This window comes from Aptenodytes patagonicus, chromosome Z (genome assembly GCF_965638725.1).
Source record: "Aptenodytes patagonicus chromosome Z, bAptPat1.pri.cur, whole genome shotgun sequence".
In the NCBI taxonomy this organism is placed as follows: Eukaryota; Metazoa; Chordata; class Aves; order Sphenisciformes; family Spheniscidae; genus Aptenodytes; species Aptenodytes patagonicus.
Genome location: NC_134982.1, coordinates 16,767,136 through 16,793,209, shown reverse-complemented (window position 1 = coordinate 16,793,209; position 26,074 = coordinate 16,767,136). Strand labels below are relative to the sequence as shown.

Here is a 26,074-nt window from a genome sequence, read left to right as displayed (position 1 = left end):
ACAGTGACAGTTTACTGTAAAAAGCCTGTAAGTACTATTTTAAAGTGGAAAAATGATCTAAAAGAATAGTTTTCCTTACCTGGATGCCCCAGCCATGGAACTCAAAACTGAACCGTGGTACCGGAAGCGGTTCTGGATTTGGGATGGGCACAGACTTTGCATTAGGATGTGTTTCTGGGAAACCACAGATCAGGATTTGAGGCCAAGGAGGATACAGAACTGAGGTCCTTGTGTGCAAGTGCTGTAACCACTGAGCTGTTGTGTTGCTATAGCCTTTTTCGATATTGTTTAATTGCTCAGTGATGACTCTGTGTGCGCTCAGGGGATGGTTGCTCAGGGGGTGTCCCAGGGGTCTGCAGTGGGGGAATGTTTTGTTTGAGAATCCCATTTGGCACAGGATAGACACTGAGCTGCTTAGTCCTGCCACCTTACCAGCAACTTTTGGCACAAGTGACAGTAGAATTCTAGTTGCCATAATATATTAGTATAATATATGCAAAATATGTTATATATATAAATATGTATTATTAGTATAAGTATGGAAGTCTTTGCATCTTAAACATCTAGGTGGTTAGTCAGGGCTTTTGACCCAATCCTGATTGGATTTACATGCCTAGGTTTTGGCTAAATCCTGACTCAGAGATGCTTGTGGATCTGAATTTAGGTAACCCAATTATAGAGTATAGACATTACAATATCCTTTCCCAAAGGAACCTTAGATGAAAGATTTGAGTGAACATTTGTCGGAGAGTAACTATGAAATGCAAGCTCATGATCCTTAGAAAGCATAGAAGGGAAAACGGCAAAATATCAGGAATGCTTCTTAGGAAGACTGATTTCGTGAGCTCAAAGACTCGGTAGATGAAGGCTCCTGGGAGGTATAGCTAGGAGGAAATGAAGTTGGGGAAAGACTGTGTTAAGAGCTTGAGAATAAACTTTTCCAGCATGGAGAAAGCATTGGAAGAGCAGTAGGAGTTTGACCGTGATCACAATCATTGCAATCTCAAACACAGAAAAGAAAAATGACAGAAAGTGGGACCAAGGTCAGATGTCTGAGGCTAAGCATTACAAAACCCAAACAAACAAAAAAGCTTAAGCACTTAGGAGCAAACTCAGAAATCTCCAGCCCAGTACAAAATAAAGACGACTTGAAAATAGCAAGAAATCTTTCTAAGAGTACATACATAGTGTGTTGGGAGACCAAGGATGTTGATACTTCACTGCTCAATGAAGAGAGTAAAATTACCAATGCAGAGTATAAAGAAGGCTGAAGTGTTTAATGCCTTTTCTGCTTCAGTATTCAGCAACGTTAAAAAGCAGTTTGGTGGCTATTATGGCGCCAGTCATAGAAAGTTAAAGAAAAAGTCAGGGAAGGATTGGAATTTAAATCCAGGGACTACTAGTACTGATTTGGAAAAGCAGCTCCTAGAAACATTTGCACACCATTGCCACAGTAATTTTAGTTTGCCAGAAAGAAGCCCACCCCCAGACTTGAATGCTCTTTTGTTGTTTTTATTTCCCTTCATTGTATTTGATTCTATGATTCTGTGTGTGCGTGTGTTTATTAAAAGACAGAACAGAAAACCAAAACATTTTTAAAGCTGTTGTACAGACCATCTTACAATGATTTGAGAAGCACTGGAATAGACTGGGCTAGAAGGGAGTTCATAAGTTAGTTCTTTTTACATATGATTAACATGCTGCTGATTTTCAGGGGAATAAACTTCTTTAATAGTTAATTTAGCTAGGTGGTTTTGTTGTTTTTTTTTCCGAAGGTTGCTTTTCTTTTATATATAATGTCTAATTATGTGGCACTTAGTTGCTGGAGTAGTGAATGTTAAGGGGTTAAAATTCATAGCAGATCAAATTGTTGCCAACTGTTGTTCACATAGTTTTACATACACACAACATTGTGCTGGAAGATTTGAATTTGGTTTTCTTTTATCTGTCTCATATTATATTCCTTTCTAAATTGATACTTTCTTGAATGAGTATCGTGAGCTTTCTCAGCATTCAGCTTCAGAAGTTCATTGCAGATGTGAATATAATCTTCAATGAAAAAAAATCCTTTTATCCTTGTCACATATGTTAAGAACAAAAATGACATTCAAAAAGAAGAAGCTAAAGCAAGTCAATGGTTGATCAGTAGATACTGCAGATTGCCAGGAAGTCAGCGTGCTGGCAAAACTGATGGAAAGCCTCTGCTTGCTCCTAAAGCTAAATTTAGATTTTTTTCATAACAATTTGTAGAAAGCCTGATATACTGTGCATTTAAAGTGTATTTCATTAACAGTACTCATGTCCTGTATCATGAGAATTTGAAAATTAGTAGGATTTGAAAAACTCTAGATTTAACTTTTCATTGTATGTGCTAATATGTACAATAAATTAATGATAATGCTTATGCCCTGCTTTGTGTGTAAGATGCGTTAATCAATCAATGATTTATCAGTCTTTGCATTTTAAATCATACATGATTATATCACTGAAAAGATGGTGCAGAGGAATTTATATGCATATATACTTTTATTTATGTGTCAAAGCAATAATTTGTTTTCTGTGCTATTAACATCTCTGATGGAGATTTCTAGTACAACATGAGAAAGATTTGACATTCAAACTGCAAATCTTACAAAAAGTTCACAATGTGAGTAATTGCCTACTGACATGAAACAAATGCATTTTTTCAGGTGGTCAAAATATTGAGATTTGAAAAGCTGCAGCCTTGTAACTATTGCTGCAGTGAGAATTTTGGAGCAATCATTTGAATTAGTAGCTCAGATTTTAGTCATCTCTTGCAGCATCCTTCCCTGCAAATGCTATAGAATAGAATTACTCAGTGAAGAAAGTGAGGATTTAAAGAGCAGTAAAGGATTGAGATACCAAGACTGTCTTCACTTCAAATCATGCTGGTTTTTCAGGCTGCAGAAGATGTTAAAAGAATGGATGAGGACCACAGAGTAGTTTTCTATTTCTGTCTCCCAGTTTCCTGGTTTATTTGAAAGTTGCCTAGTCTTCCATTTTTTTTCCAGAACTGTGTTAGATTGCTTTCTAGAAAACCCGGACTCCTGAAGTCCAGTGTGTGGAAATGCTGTGGAATTGATATTCCCATGAATTAGATACTAAGTTCCTTAGTTTGCTGTTTGTGATTAAGCTGGAGAAAGCGATAGCTAAAAAAAATCTTAAAACAACTTCATGTTTAAACAGGTGTTTTGGTTTTTTTATTATAGAAAACCAAGCACATTTCTCCTTTTTGTTAACCTTTGGAATAAGTAAAATGTATTATATCAGTTTTTTCCTTCTTGTTGAAAGAAGCATGGAAAAGCAAAGAGGAGAGCTGGGATATATTCCTGATCAAAACGAGGGAGGTATGTAGCCAATTGGCTGTGTAAGCAATGCCCTAAGGAGCACTTGTGCCCGCGAGACTCTCAAAGTGCTGAATTTCTCAAACACTCTGACCATCAAGAGCTGCAAATGAAGGTACAAATGCATCTAGCAATTAGATTTTTAACTAAATTTCTCAAGAAAAATAGTTTCAGGTACCAATTTTTTCCCACAGTACCTTCAAAATAGACACTTGCATTTTTATGCCAAAATTTTTGCCTATTTGAGTTCCAGGCTGATGGAAGTTATATTAATGTCTCATGGTTCTCCCTTGTTCTTTTAAGTGAATTGGGCGAGTTCTTATGCACCTTGTTTCTGTTGCTTTGTGCTGTTGCGTATTTTTTTTTTTTTTTTTTTTTAATTGTGTATTTTGAAAAGTCTTGTAGCTTTTGTAACATCTTGGGATGAGTCCAGCTGAGAAACAGTCTTCCTAGCTTGGGTAGCAGCACATTCTTGGTGCTGTGGTATTTGGTCATTTCCTGTAAGGCATTTAGGAGGAGTTATGTGCTTTGTGTTTGCCTTTGCCACCAGCCATTAGTAGAGACTCCTGTCCCCACACACACACCAAAGTAGACTATCCCTTGATTTTCCTGAGCTATGTATGCACTCAGTTTCTCCTGGTGTTCATGCATTGAGAAAAGCTATTTTTACATGGTTTTGGTCTTAAATTTTACAGAAATGTCATGGTAGATGTGCTTCATTCATCCAAAATTAGAACTGATTTGGGACTTTAAGAAACTCCGGATTTAAGGGACTAAATTGAGACATCATACAAGTAGAAGTGAATTGCTGTTTGTGATGGATTACATCAGATTCCATCAAGGTTGAACATACGCTAACCAAATGCATCCGATTTAGATGTCTGCCAGGAGGCTTATGGGAGAGGGGAGAACCAGACGAGTTATATGAAGTTGGCCACCCAGCCACCCACTTCAAGACATTGTCTAGACTTTCAGACACAAGAAGAACAAAAATTGCTAAGTGGATGTGAAGGTTTCTGAGAACACTGAATTTTTCTTTCAACAATTCAGAGGAATCAGAGACAGCAAAGAAACCTATCATTAATGTATTTCTATTTTGAGGGGGCTGGGGAGGGAAAGGTTAAAAAAACAAATAAACAGTTTATATAAAAACCAGTTTAAGTAAGTTGCGTAAGAGTTCTATTGGGAATTTTAAGCCAATTGGTATTGGCTTGATGTGCTTCAGTGGTCACTCTGATTAATAAATACAGATATGGAACAGAAAACTTGGTATGATCAGGAGATTAGAGGTCATACTTGTTATGACTTTGAATATCAGATGTGCTAAAGACAATTTTTCACCGTTGCTAGAGGGAGAGGAATCAGAATTTTCTCATTCAGCTGTGATAAGCAAAAACTTTTATTTTTATGGTGTTAAGGACTGATTTAACATGTTTCCGTCAGCTTCAGCGTCAAATAATATTTTTGGTTTGGTGAAGCACTTTATTCTTGTTTTTTTATTTCCATGCATGTTTAGTGCTCTCCTTTCCAGGCAGCTTTCAGGAAGGATAATGATTAAGTGTAAAAAAAGTTTTGTTTTTCTTAAAATTTGTTAGTTACAATCTCTTGATACCCACATTCCTGTGGTTTATGATTAATCTGTTGGAAGTGTCTAAGCCACATGACATACTACTATCAGTTGTTTTCTTTCTTCCAACCCTTTCCTTGAAAAATACTCTGACTACCTTCTTTCTTAACACTGCAGAAGAATTTTATTGATCTTGAATATTTTGGGGTTTTAGGATATCTGCTATGAATTTAAAAGTGAAATGGACCACACTGATCCCTTGTTGAGAAAGAAAGTGGTAGCATGTAAAGTAGTTTTCAGAAATCTTTGTAAACTACCACTGTCTGTAATGAATGTCTGAAATAAGGAGGATAACTAATACATGTGTGCACATGAAGTGCCATTTTGAGATGATGTGTCTTTTCATTGCCTTTATGGAAATACCTGTGGGGTTTCCAGAGAGAACCAGCAACATAATTTGTTACAAAATAGCTGCTAATATATTGTTCTACCCTGATTACCTTCCTACGTGTCTCCTGCTTAGCATGCTCTGGTCTGATCCTTAGTTAGAGGTATTCCTTGAATTTGAGGGTGGTTTAGTTGGACTTGCATAGCCTGGAAAATACGAAGAATTCTTTCTTGGATGATGCAATTAAATCTCTGTTTGTTTGTTTGGGGTTTTTTTTAACTTTTCTACCTCTCCCTTCGGTACTTAAATTCCTCTTAATTCATTTTTGAAAGTAAAGCTTAGATTTATCTCCTGACCTTTAAGTTACATTTCTTTGAATGCGTAGGAGATGAGATCTCTTTCAGTCTCTTTTCATTTGTCATTTCTCTGATATGACTACGAAAATAAAATCTTTTGTTGAGATTAAAGCTAATTTTTTTTTTTTAGGATTTGATTATTCTTGATAAAATGTGAATAATTTTAATAAAAAATGTCAGTTACTTATTTTTACCTCCTAATCAGTTCAAAGGTTTTCAATCTAATGTATTTTGAAAATAAGCAATGAAGTACAGGAATAATGTATTTAAAGCAACGTACATGTTGTTGCAAAAATGTTAAATAATATCATTTCAGTAGAGTTAATATTGTTAGCAGCTATTCTGTTCTGGAGTGGAAGGATTTGGGATGTGGTCAGTTACCTTATTCAGCAGAATTACCTAGTACAGGTTAAGCACGTTCTTTCACCATTAGCTAACCCTTAAACAAATGAAGACTATGTTCACCGATTGTGGGGTTTTTGTTTGTTTTCTTCTGGCTCTTCTCCAATTATTTTAATTATTTGATTGAAAAATAATTACATAATGTAATCTAAAAAAAATATTTTCCAAAATTGCCTTTTCCAGATCTGAGAAGGCAATTTTATATGTATTCCATGTGGATGGTTGTGTTTCATTTTGTGTTAAGAACTTAGGTACTGAATACAAATTGAGCACTTTATAATTAAAAGGTAACATAATTGCGTTCCCGTTTTTGTTATCACTACTATAATCCAGTTGAGTATAGTAAAAATAAGCACTGAGCACTATGAAATCATAGAATCATAGAATCATTAAAGTTGGAAAAGACCGCTAAGATCATCAAGTCCAACTGTCGACCCAACACCACCATGTCCACTAAACCATGTCCCTAAGTGCCGCATTTCATCTCAAATCACCTCATTTCATCAAAAAAGCACAAGTCATAAAACGTGATCACAACCAGCATGAATTCATTCATGGCTTATGTCAAAACAACCAGATTTTAAGAAGGGTTTAGGAAGGAATCACTCCTCAGGTTTGCCTGCTGCAGGCGGCTGGGTTGGTTGGTAATACTGGGACTGGTAGACTGCTGGATCTTAAAGTAATCTCTCATACTTTAATTCAGGTAATGTTACAGTAGAAAAATAGTGTAAAATCCAAATGAATGAATTTAAGGAAGCAAGAAAACAGCTATCATTTATCACTTTCGCTTTTTGATGCATACAGAATTATATAGACCTATTTGTGCAAATCATCAAACAAGCAATTCCATCAATTTAATGGAGTAACTTCAGTAACCAATAATAGTTAGCAGACTTTGCTTTTTTCTTCATTACCTACTTTGCAAACATCTTGAGGAAAAACCTGCAAGTTTCAGTTTATACTTACAGAATACATTTTTACGGTACATATTTATAGGCACAGTTGATAGCAGGCATTTATTGTTGAAGTAGCTCAACACTACTCTACTTTTTTATAAAATCACTTCTATTGTGATTTAAATGAGTCAGCCTAAGTGAGTTTTTATTTTGGGTAAAACTGCCTAGTTATAAGAAAAAAAAAGTGAAAATACATTGTTTTGAGAATGTTATTTTCTTAGGATTATTCTTTTGAGAAACCTCAGTATCTTCTGACTTCAAGTATGTTCTTGAACCTTAAGAATATCGTGTATCCTGGCTGTGCTAAAATGTGACTAGCTTAAAAATTTCTGAAGTGTAGTTCTATGTATATGGTAGAACTTTTTCAGAGGGTGGTGGTTAAATTCTTCATATTCTTTCATGCATGCACACAGCTTTACATATAGATAGCTTCTGCAGATAATCAAGTATACTTCCTCTTTTCTTTGCCATTTTAATCCCAGAACTGCTATGTGTGAGTATCTAGAGCAGGCAATTTAGTGCAGTCTGTTTTCTTCTTTGCTGTCAGCATGCTGCCAGCATGGAGGAAGAGGTTAAATGCACGGAATGGAAAGGAGTGGTTGGAGGAAACAGGCAGCAGGTGCAGAGAAGTGTGAGAGAAGAGATTAAGCCTGAGGCAACTAGAAGTGGAGGTAATTGAGGAGATTTAGAACAGAGAAAACAAAGGTGAAATGAGTATAATCTAGCAGGGGCTCCTAACTTATGAGGATCTGTAGCCACATGATGAAAAACCTGGAGGCAAACCTAGGAGATTTATGTCAGCTTTGCTTCCCTAATGATCAGATATGATGTATTGGCAACACACCTCACTGTTTTTCTCTGTGGTGTTCACAGAGGATAACAGTCTACTAGAAACCAGGAAAAAATATAAAGGTACATAGGATCTTCATTGATATAGAACAGGCAAATAAAGAACAGTTGTGTGCTGTTCCTGTGTTGCAAAGAGAAGGAAGCACATGGTGAAATTACAAGAGATAATGAGAAATGCTTTTCTTACTAGTTAAATTGTAGAAATGCAATGATAGAGTCTTTTGGGTTCCAAGAAAACTATTAGACAAGTTCATGGTCCATCAGAAGCTATGAAGCAAGGTGGTCTATGTCCAGCCTCTGACTGAGGATGTCCTTAAACTGCACATTGCTAGAAGCTGGGAGAATATAACCAGAAGTACCACACTGTCTTTTATGCTCCTGTTCTTTGCCAAGAAGAAGGGTTACTGGACTAAACAGACCTTCAGTGTGACCCAGATCAGTCTCAGTAGGCTAAAGGTTCCCTAATAAATCTGAACTTTACAGATTTTTACTGTTTCCCTGCCCCTCGCTATGCTTACGAAGACATCTATTCCAAGTCTGATGTGAGCATAACGTGGTGATTATTGACCAAAATGTGCGTTTATCAGACTACTTGGTGGTAGTTTGCTTTTTAAAGTTGTTGTAAAGTCTCTTCTTCAGGTTGGCTATTAACTGACTGTCATTTCATTACCATAGGAGTTTGGCAGGAGTAGAAATTTCATGGTCTGGATAATGGATAATAATTTAATAAAGCCAGTGTAAAAATAAGCTACTTAAAAATGCATAGGTTTTTTTAAGCTCTCTCCCCCCCAGTCTCTTTCTCTCTCTCACCCACCCACACACGCATGTTTTTGATTTTTTTCCCATAATAAGAAATTATATTGTCATTTCTGGTTATAGCTTAGTTTTATGAAAACTGAGATTTAAAACTAAAACAGCTGAAAACATTTCATGTATCATAAAGGACCTAATTAGGCTGCAGAAATAGGTTAAAAGGTACGTACTCAAAGGAAAGGCCTTTTTATTTTCAAGTGTTTTGGCATGAATAGTTGTGTCATTGTAATTTCCCTGCCAATTTTTGGACAAGAACTGGAGTTCTTTATCTTTCTTACTTGAAGTCCATAACCTTCGAGGTTCCCTTTCTCTCTCTGGAAGCCTTCAGAAATTCTGAGATAGAACTGTAGAAGAGTAGCTGAATTTCCATAAGCAAAAATAAATCAAGCTATTTTAAAAAGGGAAAAGTAGATGTAAATTACAGAAGGAAGTGATATTGTGAAACAAATGACCATTGATTCTATGAGTGCTGATACCAAAAGGAATGGCAGAAGGCTCTTGTGAATCATAGCAGAGAACAGCTTTTGTGTTCTGGGTGTACTTGCAGATAAACCAGTATTCAGAAATGATTGAATTTATTCATTCTGCTCCCATTGTCAGCAATTAGATGAGATTTGCAAGAACATTTATACCCAGGAAGAAAACCAACACTGTGAAACTCCTGAAACAATGAAAGGATTGCTGAATCACGTTATCAGAGCCCCCCCAGAAGAGGGAACTCAGCCCATATGGTCTCTTGAAGTTACTCTTTAGCTTTACCTGGGTAGCAAAGATGTAAACATTTTCTGTCTTCTAGCACACTGATGATGTTAAGATTTAAAATCAACACGTGATCAAGCAATCTAAATGGTACCAGAGTATTTTGATTTGCTAATTAAAAAAAGTGCAGGAGGTGGTCTGACCTGATTAGTTCCAGTTGCCAGACTTTGTGTCTCTTGGGTGAGATGCCATATAATGATTTTTGATGTTTACAGGGATTCTTCTGTACATGACAAAATAAAGCCTGAGGCAAGGTAAGTAGAGAGAAGAAAGAATAGAAGGATAGATTAGGTGGAGAGCAGAACAGGAAGAAAACTCACACGCACCCTTTTAATTATTAATATGAATGCTCTCCTGCTTGTCTCATTGAGGCTTAGGCTATGGATGTGTTACAGAAAAGACTCATAAAGGAATATGAAACTTGAAAGGGAAGTGAATATGCCCAGCTATGGAACTATTTATTTTTGCATTATCATTCTTATCTAGAAAGATGCTTGGGTTATGTCTTGCAGTGGTCACAGAAAGTTTAAGTTGCCGATTCCCATAGCCATCAGATTTCCTGGTTTCACTTTTGTTGGCACAGCTTCATCTGTGGTAGCAGTGCTGGCAATACTGATGGAGGCTGCTGGCAGCCCATCTACAGTGTCTCAGCTGGAGTATCATCTAGTTCCCTGTGAGCAGAGTTGGGAGAGAGAGTTGGAGCAATCGGATGACATTTGTACTTCCCCTGTGCAAATTCTTTCTTTTTCATATAAACATGATGATTAATTTCACTTGCAGAACTGGATGATATGTATTCTTGCAGACATTACATGCAAATTTTTAATCCCTTTTCAAAATTCCATTTTATTGCTATACGGATATTTTAACATACTTAATTTTAATTACATATGCTGCTAATGGTAGAACATAGAAATTGCGAAACACCAGTAAGAATAGTGGGGAGCTGCCTGTGAACACAAAGGTGTTCCAGTCTGCAGGGATCCTTAGGCTCATTTGAAATCCCTAGGACAAAATACAGTTTGTCTGTGTTATGTTCATTTAGGATAATATATGGAAATAATAATTAGTTGATGGTTCATGTGAGGAAAAGCTATCATGCTGACTGCTGTTACCAAAGAGACAAAATACTAACCAATAAAGGGAATGGGGTGACTAATAACAAAATCCAACAATTTATTGTTGGATAAATTATTTATTTTCTGTATTCTATAGGGAGAGAGATACAGTGTGTCAAGTTTTCTGACAGCATAATTCTGTTGAAGTTGGTTGAATTGTGCCAGCAAAGATTTTGGTTTTATAATCTCAGCTACTGCAGCAAATAAATGTAGTTCTTTTATGAAAAAGTTCAGATCAGTAGCAATTAGTATTCCCCAGGCCTAATTTTCTACCTGATAAGTGAAGACAAATTTTGTGAGAAAAGGTGAATTTGGGAATTCTGCTGGTAGCAGGTCATCTGCTTGCGTATGGCTTCATTGAAAAGTTGTCTCCTGCTTCTCCTCCCTTTTGAGCACGTTCTGATAGTAGTCACTGCACCAAGAGTGCAGTGTGCTTCAGTTATGTGCTTCAGCATTTTTTCATTTTACTCTGTGTTTGACTTGGTCTCCACATTAATTTTAAAGTTCATGTACAAAATAATAAACTCCAAGTGAGATAGGGCATGGATGCGAGTGTACCTTTTTTTTGTGAATACAGTAGTCTGAATTTTTAAAATGTTGATTTGATTGTCTCTCCTTATCTTGTGGATAAGGACTTTCTGGATGTGTGATTCTGCTCTCCGTGAACACTGAGGTTGGTGTCGCTATGGCTGTTATTGCCTCTTCCTTACCACCTTTGCCTTACAGATTTCACAACTTGTCTCTTCCTGTCTGTTTACCCCAGGGCTTTTTTTAGGGATCATCTGAAACTGATCCTGTGGTCTTTAGTTTGTTAATTTTTCCTCTCCCTCTGCTGCTTTTAGGGTGGATTTGTTTGTTTGTTTATTGTCACACTGCAAGGCACAGTAGGAAGGTAATTGCCTATCAGATGTACTATAGATTTTGTTATTGATCACATTGTGCAGTAACAGTAGAATGTCAAACTGAATTTTAAGCTCTTTAATGTTGCTTCACTGGTAATGGCTGCTAAGTGATGTACCCCTACTGATATGTCAAACCCTGGGTCTTGTTTTGGGGTTCTTAGACTTTGGGCATTCCTGAAAGTTTAACTAGTTCCTGGTGATAAAGAGGTTTGGAAACTTACTTAATTTCTTTTTGAGTAGATTGTTTCAGATGTTATCTTTGACCTGTTGCTTTAACATTATACATTTTCTCTGTGGTTGGTTGCAGGTACAGCCCTAACAGTAGTGTCTGTTCTGTGGCAGTGAGATGTGCTCTCTGCACCTGAGACTTGTCAGGGAAAGCACCAGACATGGTTGAGGGTCTGTGCTGCAGGCATCTGGCCATAGCAGGGTCTCCAGCTAGACCACCTTGAACTCAGACTTAGAAGGAAGGAAAACTCTGTTGTCTGTGGTGCTCCAAATAGGTGACATTTCAACTGTACTATGTGTGTGGATCAGTGCTATTTTGTGCTGAATCTCTGTTTCACCAACTGTAGAGACGTCTAGATCTTCACATCTTTCTTGCAATCAATTATTACAGTTCAAATGTTTTCAATTTTATTTTTGAGTACACTCTGGAGAAACTTCAAGCCAGCTTCTGTGTTTGTATCCTTAAAATTCATACTTCTGCTTTGTACTGTGACATTTTGTTACCAGCATATTGTTTCCTTCTGTTTGGATGGAAATTATTTGTAGGTACAAACATCTCTGATGTAACTGTACATGGTGTATTTCTTCAAGGGGGTCGTACAAATTGGGCTGTTAAAACATAAACTACTTTCAATTTGTATGTAGAAATATCCTTTGAAAGAAGGATAAGCATCGAAAATAGCCTATTTTAAAAAGTATATCTATTTTGTCCCATTCCTTAGTTTTCTTGATTTGATCCACTGTATATTTAATATTTGAAACTTCATTGCTAATAAAATCTTGCCTTGATTACTTTTTTCTGAATATTTTCACTTTCCCTTTTCTCTCTGTAGGTGGAAGAAATTGTTGATATAGGAGCATTTGCCCCGGAAGACATTCATGTTCCCAAAATCTATGTTGATCGTCTGATACAGGGAGAGAAGTTTGAGAAGAGAATTGAAGTAAGTAGCTGAGCTTCTTGGTCACAACGTATTTCAGCTTGGGGTGTATTTTAGAATTTACAGGGTTTTTACTCTAGCCACCAAGTCTTAGCACTGAGAAAATAGTGGGAGAAAGAATTGTCAAGTTTTGCTAACTTGGCAGGTTAGGTACTTAGGTAGTTAATAGTTAGGTGGGGGCTTGAGAATTGAGCCTTGTTTCTTATACCTCAGCCTCTCTGGTTAAGTCCTTGAATAAGAGCAACTGCCTGTAGTCCTGGATGGCTTTAACGCAGTTGAAAATTTGATGGAAAATGCTACTTCATTCTCCTTTCTCCTCTCAGTTCACCTTCTGTAGACACAACAAGGGGAACACCTAGACTAAGAGCTGACTTTGACAATTAGATACTTTCTTTTCTACTGGAGAGCTTTTGATATGGGCACATAGGGCCAGTCTCAGCGCCTTTTGTGCCATGTATTGAATTACATTACATTGCAAAGGTCCTGGAAACTTTCTTTCCTTTTCTTTAATCAGGAACATTTTTAGCCAGTGGTATTTCTGGTCTGTATAAAAGATGTCAATAGCTATTAAAAATTGCAGCAATAATATTCTGTCACTGAAAACATCCGAGAAAATGATGATTATGTAATTGTTCTTCTGTGTTTCTGTGGCTTTGCCTCACTCAAGCTATGTCCCTATATTCATTTTGGTGATGTGACAATGCTTTTAAAGTGCAATTGAAAATTCTGTATTTCTCCTGTGTCTCCATACTCTGGAGGTGGGAATTATTCAAAATGTCATCAGAAGAGCTAGTGGAGGGGGAGATATTTGACACAAGGAAAAAAACATCTTGGAAAAAAAAAGTGCAGAAAGAAATTGTAATAATTAAACTTTTATTATTAAAGTCACAAAGTCCTAGAAAGTCATACAAGGCCTTTTCTCTGAGTAAACACTTTCATGAATGTTAAGGTTTAAAAGGTATTTTTCCCCCTTCCATCTGTTCATTCTGCAAAAGCATATTGCATGTTGTTGAGTATTGGACTGGAAACAGATATGTCAAACCTCTTTTTTTTTTTTCCCCCCTTTCTCTGGGCATATGTTAGACTGCAATTAATGGCCTGTTTCCTTCTGAATGGATGCAATATCTCACAGAAAAGCTTTTACCTTTCATGAGAGAAATCCATTTTGCATTTATTAAACTGCTGTTCTTATTGCAGTTTGGCAATGGATGAAGAGGTGATTCTCTGTCCAGGGAAGACCTTTATACAAACACCTGATTTTCTTTGGCTTGGCTGCATAAGTGAATACACCTACCTAGTCAACTGCCCCCTTCGCTAAATGCTTAAAAAAAAAAAGGAAGGAGGGGGGAAAGCTACTATAAACTGCACAGCAAAGTTGTAACAGAGATTAATTTTGTTTGTGTAATTTTGTAATTCTGGCAGTGGCGCCTCTCATTAGTAGAAGTATACGAACGAAATGGCAGATTTATTTACTCTTCCATAAAAGATTATATATGAAGGAAGTGGCTGTACATATGAAAGCATTGAGTATGATAAGTGGTAAGGGGAGAGATGAGGAATAAAGAGAAGCTAGCCTGTCATAATTCTTACTGGCTTTAAATAGCAGTTCCTGCCTAATTTGGCTCAGACGTGGTCCCTTTAGTAGAAGTCATACTTTCTATCCAGCCTTCCCTTTGCTGCAGAGAAACCCTCTGTAATTGTTCTTACTTTTTCCGTATCTCGCAAGTGAAGTAATTCTAGGGAAAATAGCCAAGGCATAAAAAGAAAGTTGCTGGGAAATTTAAGAGGATTGATACTGACTGTTTCTGACTGCCTAAGAGGAAAGTGACTCCCAGCGTGGGGAAAAAAGACACTGCAAAAATTATTTTGTGGTGATGAAAAGGAGCAGAGGACAATTTTGCCTGATGTGTTCATTATGGCCTGAAGTAGGAGAGGATGTGAGGACATATGGGGGTGCAGGACATGATGTTGCCCAGAGCAGTTTTATATGCATGGGAGAGACGTGCAAAGAACATAATGTATGTAAGCAATAATTTACAAAAAAGGCCTTACAAACTTCTTGAATGTCATGGCATTTTCACCTACATGTAATTTAGAAAGCATCAACTTAAGGTCTGGAAATCTCAGGAAACAATTTCAGCCAGATTTATGCAAGATTATACAGATTTATGTTTGAAAACTTAGTTGCTTAGCTCCCAGTATCTTTAGATGACTGGCATTTGTCTGTCTTATGCATATAAATCTAGAATAGCACCATTGAATTGAATGAGGGCAGAAAGAGAGCAGTATTTGTATTTTAGGCTGACATTTTACAAATCTATTTAGGTATCTCTGAGGTAATGAATTTCAGACTTGCTAGTATTTGCACTAATGCTTGGTGCCTTCTTAACCAGTTGTCTATGTATCACATACTCTCTCAGCCTTGGCAATACAGAAATAACATTTTGCTCTAAGGCTATCATTGGGGATATTTGATGACTCCATTGGCTTAGATAAGCTTGAACTGATAGAATAAAAGGTCGATTTTTGTAGGTGATGTATAAATAATGTTATTCTTAGACCAAGTATCTCAGTGCAATCACAAATCAGGCTTTGTGTCTTGAGAAGCAAGAATCTGGCTTCTAATCTTTACTTATGATTACTTCTTCTTTTGCAGCGCTTGTCAATCCGAAAGCCTGAAGACTCAAAAGCAAAACAAAAACAAGGAGACAATGTGAGGGAGAGGATCATCAGACGGGCTGCTTTAGAGTTTGAGGATGGCATGTATGGTATCCTTCAGCTGTGCTATAGGTTAAAGTGACGACTCACTAGAATAACAACCACAGCTGTTTTGTTTAAAACAGATTAATTACCATGCTCATTGTCTTTCCCAGAGCCTGGCATTCTTTCATTTTATTAACACCCTATTGAAATAGATGGGATGTTAAGACATAGGGTACCTGGAGTTTTTATCCAGGCATATCTGCAGAATTTGTTAGCAGTTGAATGTTTTGCAAGAAACATTTCTCGAAAAAGCTACATATGTTGGAAATGAAGCTTACTTGCGCTGTGGGGTTTTTATCATGTAAAGTATTTGACAGAATGCAATTAGACAGTCCAAATGGCAAAATAATTCATCACAAATATGAGGCATCTAACTAAAAATGAAAGTGTTTTGAAGAGAACAGTTCTAATGTAATCATAGTACAATGATAACTTCTTTTAATTTACTCATTTGCAGTAAGTGTGTTCCTGTTTGTGCCTTAACCAATTCTCGTCAGCTAATCTGGGTATTGGAATCCCACTGTTGGCCAGTAACTTCATCAGTCCAGACATAACTGTTCACTTACAGAGTGAAAATGGAGTCCTGGGTTTGGTAAGAATATATCTTGGTCACTTATTGCAGTGTACTTACCTTGCAGGGGCTGGGTTTTACTCCCTGCCCATCCCCAGCTTGATTAGAATTTTACTAAAAATCATATTCAAATATATACCATGTTGCATGATCATAAAATTCTCATCACAGTGCAGGGAAGTTTTTAAGGAAATGCTCATTTCAGGGTTATAGTGCTACTTTGCTAAGTATGGTCTTAAGTACATGTTTTGCTGGAAGGAGTCAGAACCTTCAGTAGTTTGCAAGACCAAGCCTTGTAAGCCTTATCAAACATAATTTTAAATAAAACTTAAAGTGAATATTATTTTCACTGTCGTATGGCTTTATGAAGTTCCACCTGCATACCCTTTTCTGAAGAATGTCTGTCACTTTGGTTAAAAACAAAAAAACCCAAAACCAAACAAAACCCCCACTTCATGGTTATTTAGTAATTCTAACAGCCTCTAACAATATGTCCATCAGTCCTGATATGTTAGTTGATGTAAATTGTGGCTTGTATCGTAAGGGATGTTGTTCTACTAAAGATAAAAAAAGTGCATGTCTGTGATGATCTGTTTTCAGTAATAGGCATTAGAAATAATAAAGCCGTTAGGAATTGTATCTCAAAGGTATTTTAATATAAAGTTGACATATGTCTATGTTGTTGTCAGGGTCCTTATCCACTTGAAAATGAAGTAGATCCAGACCTGATTAATGCAGGTAAAATCTTTTAAATAAATTTAATTTATGGAAAATTATTATTCATTGTTAATCTACAAATTTTCTTTTGATTCAGTATTTGAACCCAGACTTCTGTTTTATTTACTTATAAATATTAATGTATTTGTCTTCTTTTAAGTGAAGGTTGGTTTTGATCAATGGAGATGTTTAATATTCTAGTTAGAGAGCTGATGCTTTGATGCATTTTAGTAGCTACTGAAGGAAACCCTCTTCCAGGCCAGGTAGTAAAGGGTCAAGTCTTCCTTTTCAGAAGTGAGATTGTTTTGCGAAGCCTATATGCGAATATGGATTTGTTTTCCTGCTACTTTTCACCTTGTGTCTTCTAGAAAATGGTTTTCAATGGTTTATGTTTGGGACATGTTTTAAAATGTCCTCTGTCTAATGGCCTCATTTATTCCTGGCTAGTGAGTTGCCAGGAATGCAACTCATTTGCATTTGGAGAGGGAGTGGTAGCCAGGGCAGGGGGAAAGAGCTCCCCAGATGGGACCTGGCACACTGGAGGGCTCTGCTGCTGGCGGCTGCTTTTGCCACTTTAGGGGGGAGCATGCCAGTCCTCACATATGGTTTTTCCCCAGCTGTTTTTGGGCATTTCACCTCAGAAGTAGCCATGCAATGTATTAAGCTTTTTTATGGTTTAGTGTGTCTGTCTGATTTCTGTTTTCTTCATGGAAAGTTGTGCCTGTGTCCGTTCTCTGTTTCCATGTAAAATTACACCTATATATTGCATTGTGACAAACAGATGTAGGCCTTGGCACCGTATAAATTCTCACTGATGTTAATGATATAGGTTACAGACCCATAGCTGACATCATAGAGTTGTTTTTTCATATGGAAAACCTATGGATTTTATTTTTTTTATTTATGTATACATTTACATACATACACATATATGCATGGGTGTGTATATATGTATCTATCCAGACAGTACCTTTCTCAGCGGCTGTTAGCAAGTACAATTAAACTTTGAAAGGAGATAAAGCACTGACATCAAACAAACTTTTAACTTAATATCAGGGTGCAGTCCAGCAATTGTTCACTGACTTGAAACATTTGCTACCTGGCTTAACTAATGGATACCATTACCATAATGCTATGTTATTGCCCCTGTTTCAGTATTATGTTTTAAATAAGGAGTGATTTAAGGCCGTCTTCTGATTTGAAATAAGAAATTATTACGGAATTGAGTCCAACATTTCACCAGTAGCTAGGTAACTGTTGTGATACACTGTATGAAGGAAAATGTCAGAGGCACATGAGAGCTGTGTTAATGCTTGAATTGAGGTGTTTTTAAAAAAAAAAAAAAATTGAAGGTGTCACTGGAAGGAAAAAAATATTTAGAATAAAAACCATTTACTATGAAAGGTGAAATTATATGCACATACATTAGAACTTAAGTTCTAATACGGGTGCATTAGAAATGAACACGTTAACAGAGTGACGATGGGAAAAAAATATCCAAGAACTTGATGAATACTCTGAAAAATCATTGTGCTTTTATATGGATGTCAATATGATCTTGAATTGTTGTTTATGGTTTATAAATATTTTTGAAGAGATAACCTTGCAGGGATGAAGCTAACATAAGAGTTCAGAATACAACATGGAAATCAGATTATTCTAGTGTTGGTAATTCAGTGTTAAGCGCCTTCACATCTTCCTCTGAAGATGGAGTAGACAGGACACAGGATAGGTGAACCTCAGCTCTACCACCAAAATTATTATTATCACTGCTGAAACATTCAGAAGCTGCTAGATCCCACTGACACTTAGTTGGATTAAGACCATTCTAGGTGCTTTCCAGCCAAATTTATAAAACCATGTGAAGAAAGCAGAAGCTAAATAGCAAAGGAATAGGATTTGATTCTGTTTGCATTCATCGACTGGAATGGTCCAGTATCAGCCCCCAAAGCCTACATTTTCAAAATATACTCCTGGTTTGGGCTTTTGCCAAATTTTTATCTGGAGATGTAATTGTATTTCTCTGAAAGTTGTATGTTTTTTTTTTTATTTGTTCCATTTTCTGAATGTCTCACATGAAGTTTATCTTCACTGTAATTGAAAGGTAGACTTCTGTCTTACAGCAGAAATATTTACAAGTACTGACTCCTGAGAGCATTTTCAAGAAGTGGGTAATACGGTGCTCTTGTTACATTATCCTGTGGTCCTCAGCCTGCGTCTCTTTCTTCTCAGCATTGCCTTCGCTTGTCAGTTTATCCCAGGGTTATCACTCCATGTTGCTGCTTGCATGTTGTGTTGTCTCTCCCACTGCCTTGGGTGGGTGCCTGGTAGGGAAAGACAATTCATGCAGTCTCAGCAGGTCTGGATGTTAGCATGGTGAATTCTTGAGATTTGACTGCAAGACTGCTTGTATGACCTTAATTCTACACCATTTTGTGTGTCAAAATTTAATTTCCATCCAATGTCTTGGCATATAATATACATCAAGTGAACTCAATAAATTAAAGCAGGTAACGTAGGTCTCTCTTTTAACTTTCCTACAGTGTTTCCTTCCCTTTTCCCATCCTCTCAGTCAATTTCATTGTATCTTTTTCCCTGTTTTCTGGGAACTGTTTAATGATGTCTCATTCCTCTTCCCCTTTGTTGTTACACTAACTTTTTCTTCACAATGTCATCTGGTGCTAAAGTCTTTTGGTTTTTTTCTCTCAAGTTTCCCATGCTTGGTTTATAATTTCACCTTCAGCTGTGTTTCTTATGCCTTTCCAAAGGCACTCTGTACACATGGTTGTTGCTTAGACTGATTTAAAATGCTGGCAGGAGAGGAAAGAGAGGGCTTTGGACACAGTCAAAGTAAGACATTTCCATGTGCACTCCATTGCTTGACCCAAGCACTGTGCAGAGTGCACAGAAGAAGCATGCATCAAATGCATCAAATGCATGTGTGCACAGCACACAGAAGCACATTTTCTTGTGCGCTGTAATAAAGCAAGAGAAGTCTAGATCTGTCATTTATTTTTCTGTATTCTACATCATTATCACTCTAGACTGTTCAGTCTGGTCTGTTTGCTCTTCCTTGCAACCTCCCTGTCTCCTGAAGATGCTCTTCTCTGTTTCAAAAGAGAGTTACCTCTCACTTTTTCTGTGGGTAAAGAAGAAAGCTGAAGTCCACAGAGATTTCTTAGCCTCTGGTGTCAGTGATGTCTTGCCTGGAACCGCCGGTGGTCAAGGAGCGGGCAATCCTATCGCTGCAACAAACTGCTTCACAATTCATTATGATTGATTAGGTTTACATGTGACATAGTAAGTGTAATCAGGTCCGTAGTTGTACAGAATCCAAAGGAATTTGATAAAAAACCCTTATTTCTTGGTTAATAGCTGTAACATCATTTATCAAAGAGGCAAAATACATACATATTATAGCTTATTTCTTTTACAGGATACTATAGCTTATTTCTTTTACAGGTAAGGAGACAGTCACGGTTCTTCCAGGTTCTTCCTATTTCTCTAGCGATGAATCATTCGCCATGATAAGAGGGTACGTAACAACACAAACCCTGATCTTTTGAAACATGAAAAGAATAAACTGAGTCAGTGACTGAACTCATTAGTAATTCTTTGAAATGTGGTTAGCATTTAACAACCTGTAAAATGATGATGGACTTAATCAGTGATGCTTCACAGAGGATTAGGTCTAGCTATTGGAAATAGAAAAACAATGTAACTAATAGATACTGTAGTGATCGTATCTACCACCACCTGGCCATATATAAACACATTTATAACTATGTTTTAACAACTACTTTTTGGTCATTTCCAAGTGTCTAATCTGCACTTGCACTCTGCATATTCTCTTTGCTCAGCTTGCAACTGTGATCCTCATTCCGCCTTCCTAATGGAAATTCACCATCTGCACCTGTTTTTTGTTTGTTTTTCAGGAAGGAGGTTGGATGCAAACAAACACTAAATCCTAATGGCTCTGAAAAGATAATGAGTGCATGTAAATATGTGAAGGAGTGCACTTAAAAGTATGAGTTCAGAGCTCATTGACTGTGCATACAATTAACCAAAACCAGACAAAAGTAATAACATTTTTGAGGCTCAGTAGGCAGAAAAATTTGCATCAGCGATACATCTAGAGGGGAAAAAAAGCCAACTACATGTGTGACAAAATGGTTGCTACCTCTGTGGTATGCCACTGTTTTTATATTGATGTAATGAGAATGTGAACAAATGCTTGTTAAGATTTGTGGGCTGTTACTTGAACATGGTATGCTAATTACACACTTTCTGTTGCCAGAGGACACGTTGATTTGACAATGCTTGGAGCTATGCAGGTGTCTAAGTACGGTGACCTGGCCAACTGGATGATTCCTGTAAGTAGGTGTTTGTACCACTGTCGTGCACTATATTTAGGATAATACAAGTGTAGCTGAGGGTCAGGCAAAGGAGAAAAGGGCTGAAGCAGAATGGGGGTTGTGAAGCTCAAAGCATTAAAATACAGGATATGAGGAGCTTTAAGGTTAACAGGTTTTCTTGCATACTGCTGGCACCAAGCAATCAATTGCCAGGAGTCAGCCCTCTAAAGTTATGCTTGTGCTAAGCATTGTGAAAAGCTAAACATGATTTACGTAAGTGTTTTTCCTTTCTTTTGGGTCTATGCCTTTCAAATGTCACTTTTTTTTGCTGAGGACTGATGCTTTTTCTTGAGAGTGACAACTCTTGTATAGTTGTACCTGGAGCAAGAACTTGAAGGAAGGTGTAAAATAGCATGTAGCTCATCATAAAGTTATAAAAAAAAGTCTGCATTATTTTTCTCAGTGTTCCTGTCAAAGGATCGCAGCATTGCCATTTTGAATACATCTAGAAGGAAGCAATACTATTGTATTCACCCGAATAGTCCTACAGGTTTCAACCATAGAAATATAAGCTAATCCCAGTATTATTTAAGCAGCTGATGACATTAAGCCATTCTTTGAACACAGTTTATGTTTTAACATTAAACAACATACGTATCTTTCACATGGTTTACATGTTTGATATTTTCAATGGCTTTCAATACGGTACTTTCCGATACGGTTTAGTATCAGAGATGTCTAGAAACAAATTTTCTTTTTAGCCTGGTTTAAGGTAATGAGGCATATTTCTATCTGTCTGAGCAGTGCTAAAGGTCTCAGGAAAGTCTTTGAAAACTGAAAGCTGGGTAGAGGAGGAAAAAAACCCAAATGAATGTCCTGTCTCTTGGAGAAGCAGTCTGTGTGACTTCTCCAGCAGGCCTGTGAGTGCACAAGTGGTGGAGTGGTGGCTGGAGCATAAGCTGCTCGTAGCGAGAGGGGACAAAGACAGGGACTTTACAGGCAGACATGGGAGAAGGGGTTATCTGGAGGGCTATTCCAGGTGTCTGTGTGAGCGGTTGTAGGGGATGCGAAGGGGTTATGGCTAGGTTGGAATGTGGCATGTAGGAGATAAATCCATAAGAAAACAGTCTTCCTTAGAAGTTCTCACAGCACAACCTGGCTTTATGGTAACACAACTGAGAACAGACGGACTAGTGCTGGCTAGATCTCTTCAGACCCCACTGATACAAGTGCTAGCTTTTTCAAGACTCTTTTCTACTTGCAGTGTCATCCAGTTAACATTGTGAAAAATGGGGTCTGAAAATTAATGCTGCTGTTAGTGCATCACTCTGGGATCCTGTGTGTGCTCTTCTATTGCTGTTTCATGTCTTTTGATAGAACTCTGTGTTTTAAACATAATTTGATGGTCAGATATACTGTAGGAGTCCAAGTATGACATGCATTAAGGTAGTGCTGGTTAGCTTTGCATTGTCCAATTCCAATTTCTCTTTTTGTCTTGAGTTACAAGAACTTGTCACTAGAATCCAAAATAAAGCAACTGGCCTCTATGGAGGAACCCACACACACTTTGAAATATAAGGGATAAATCAAATCACAATTTTAACCCTAGGTTTGCTGTTTGAGCCGAGGCAAATGTATGATAGTGTAAGTTTTCAAGGAGTTGAAACCTTGGGTAACTAAAATTGGAGTTCACCTGATTTATCCATGGCTCTGTATCTCAAAGGTATGATAAGTCACCCAAACTCTAATTATATATTTTAAATAGCTAACTTTAAAAAAACTTATATATAGTAAACTGTATTTTTTTCCAGATGATTGATGTAAGTAAATATAAGTAATCTACACTGTCAGTCCAGTACTGCAGATATATGTCACTGAGAAGCTGAGTGGGATATTTTTTCCTTTGTGTCAGTCTAAGAACTACTCTTTTACTGGATGAAGTAGCTCTGGTTTTGTGAAAGCATTTCCTGCACGTTAACTTGTGGTGGCTGTGATGTCTCACGCAAGTAGAAATTACTTGCTTACATAGTGGCTTTTAAAAATGATTCTGAATTGCTATATTCTCTGTCAAAATTTTGAAGATAGCCTAGAAAAAATATTTAAAGGTAAGTTGCTATAGTAAAAACTCAATTTTTTTTTTGTAAATAGTATTTAGAGGTTTTCTTATAGGCACAGTTCAAAATTATTTTAATCTATACATCTTTTTATTTCAATTGTCAGATAAATTCTAGGTTTTGTTTAGCTGGGTTGCCTTAGACTGACGTTCTCTTTATACTTTTGCAAAATGAAAGTCACTATGTCCCTAGACTATCCTTTATATCCAAGATTACTTAAGTCCTGAGATTTTCTTTGACAATCCTTTGGTTCTGCAAAAGCAGTGTTAAATGTTTCTGCACCTGGTAAGGCCTTTAGTTTACTCAAGCTGTTTCTGAAAGGCCTATTAGAAAGCAGAAGGGGGTGGGTTGAATTTTAGGTAGGAAGAATTGCTTTGTTTGCTTTTTTGTAAATTGAAGCGTCAAGAAAAGTATTCTTCAAAATACCTACGTGAACAAGTAATAAATAAAGATTCCTGCTCTACAGTATTCCTAGTAAACCAGCAGCAATGCACCTCTAGTGATAGCTTACAAAGCTGAAATGTTTGAAAAAAAGCACTCCTGAATCATCAGTGGATAGATTTTAATGCCAAAAACCCCCAGTAATTTCAACTGACCATATTGTTATCTCAGGATACACAACGCTTTCAGAGACTAAGTAATATTCACTTTTCCAGTAGCTTTGTGCACTTTTAACTTTCTTTCAGAATCCTTTTTGCCGTATAGAAGTTAAATTCATTTTTCTGATCATGATGTTGAAATTCTTTCACTGACAGTTTTTGTGACTTGTCTTTCAAAATCTGAACTATCAAAACATGAAGCCAGCATTTTGCATTAATAAAACAGATCCATTTACAAACATATTATCTTCAAACATTGAAGCTTAGATTGTATTCCAAGTTTTTCTCAAAACTGTGCAGACTTACATATTCCTTCCTTCAGTGCTTTATGTTCTCTATAAGATGCTGATTTTAGTTTTGCATTCATATCAAGGGCATTATTTTCCATATCTGGAATTGCTTATTTTGCTTATGAAGATGCCTCTCCATTCTGTTCAGGCCCAAATTTATGAATAACAGGTACGTTTTCAAAACAGGAAAGTATAAAATACAACTTTGGGTAGCTTTTATTTGTCTTTTTGTTACCTTTGAGGTGTACTTTTTTTACCAGCATACACCACTTGGGTCCCTGTGACTTTTTGGTATCCTCATTTGCCACTCTTACTAACCCTTGGTTGTCTGCAAATTTCTTTTGCAGTGAGTTTGTATGTACTTGTGAGTAAATATGCCTGATGACATTCCATAAATCCAGCCAGGAGCCTTTCCAATCAGCAGTCATTTCCCTTTGGTTACTTTGTTTTGAGATCTGTTGGTCAGATGATTCTTAATCTGCTTTAGTGATGTGTTACTACTCTTCTACAGTACAGATTTTTAAAATGGGATTAACCAGCACATAGGCATTCAGCTCTTCCTGCTTTTCCTGTAAATAAGATGATACGTTATCATCAGTTAAGTTGAATTATGAGCGAGATGCATCTTTTTTTAGTCACAAGATTTGTGTGGGGTAATACAAAGATTGACTTTGCTGAAAGCTCATAGCGTAAGGAAACTTTAAGCTGTATTTTGTTGTAACATTTTTCACTTAGCTTTGCGTTTAGGTTTGGTTTAAGTATTTCTTATATGCTGTAGCTTTTGGGTTCTTGGATTAATGGTATTCGCCATTATTTCAGAAGCAAGTAATAACTCTAAAATTTTGTGTTTTGAATAAGTACCATCATGAAGCTATCCCTTCTGTCCCATAAGAGCTTGATAACATTTGAGCCCTAGTGCATGCATGTGTGTATTTACTTGCACTTATTATTAGGAACTGAGCTAAGGAAGGCTTATTGCAAAAATTGCAGTCCTTTCTTCGCTCTTATCTGCTAATTTCTAATGGAGAGGAAAATCCCGTGAGTAAAGGAAGAAGAGCGTGAGAATATTTTAAGCACATGAAGTAAAAAATGCTGTTTGCTTAGGCAGAAGTTACTTCCTAAACACTGGCATTTATTGGTAGTTTTATTCCGTTAAGCACTACCGCTTAATGGCTTTTGTAGAATCATTAAGGTTGGAAAAGACCTCTAAGATTATCGAGACCAACCGTCGACCCAACACCACCATGCCCACTAAACCATGTCCCTAAGCACCTCATCTACACGTCTTTTAAATACTTCCAGGGATGGGGACTCAACCGCTTCCCTGGGCAGCCTGTGCCAATGTTTAACCACTCTTTCAGTAAAGAAATTTTTCCTCATGTCCAATCTAAACCTCCCCTGGCGCAACTTGAGGCCATTTCCTCTCGTCCTATCGCTAGTTACTTGGGAGAAGAGACCGACACCCACCTCGCTGCAACCTCCTTTCAGGTAGTTGTGGAGAGTGATGAGGTCTCCCCTCAGCCTCCTTTTCTCCAGGCTAAACAGCCCCAGTTCCCTCAGCCGCTCCTCGTAAGACTTGGTCTCCAGACCCCTCACCAGCCTCGTTGCCCTTCTCTGGACACGCTCCAGCACCTCAACGTCCTTCTTGTAGTGAGGGGCCCAAAACTGAACACAGTAGTCGAGGTGCGGCCTCACCAGTGCTGAGTACAGGGGCACGATCACTTCCCTACTCCTGCTGGCCACACTATTTCTGATACAGGCCAGGATGCCATTGGCCTTCTTGGCCGCCTGGGCACACTGCCGGCTCATGTTCAGCTGGCTGTCAACCAGCACCCCCAGGTCCTTTTCCAACAGGCAGCTTTCCAGCCACTCTTCCCCAAGCCTGTAGTGCTGCATGGGGTTGTTGTGGCCGAAATGCAGGACCCGGCACTTGGCCTTGTTGAACCTCATACAATTGGTCTGGGCCCATCGATCCAGCCTGTCCAGGTCCCTCTGCAGAGCCTTCCCACCCTCCAGCAGATCAA

General features: G+C 37.5%; 1 protein-coding gene across 2 annotated transcripts in view; it reads left to right on the top strand.

Annotated features, from left to right (window-relative positions):
* The window catches only part of OXCT1 (3-oxoacid CoA-transferase 1), a 92,762-nt gene that overhangs the window by 36,256 nt on the left and 30,432 nt on the right, over positions 1 to 26,074 (top strand). For both annotated transcript variants that reach the window (XM_076363206.1, XM_076363205.1), the window contains exons 8-13: positions 12,537 to 12,644; positions 15,298 to 15,409; positions 15,902 to 15,996; positions 16,665 to 16,713; positions 20,155 to 20,227; positions 20,990 to 21,065. In XM_076363206.1, coding sequence (XP_076219321.1) covers positions 12,537 to 12,644; positions 15,298 to 15,409; positions 15,902 to 15,996; positions 16,665 to 16,713; positions 20,155 to 20,227; positions 20,990 to 21,065 — 513 coding nt within the window. The remainder of the gene's footprint in view (positions 1 to 12,536; positions 12,645 to 15,297; positions 15,410 to 15,901; positions 15,997 to 16,664; positions 16,714 to 20,154; positions 20,228 to 20,989; positions 21,066 to 26,074) is intronic.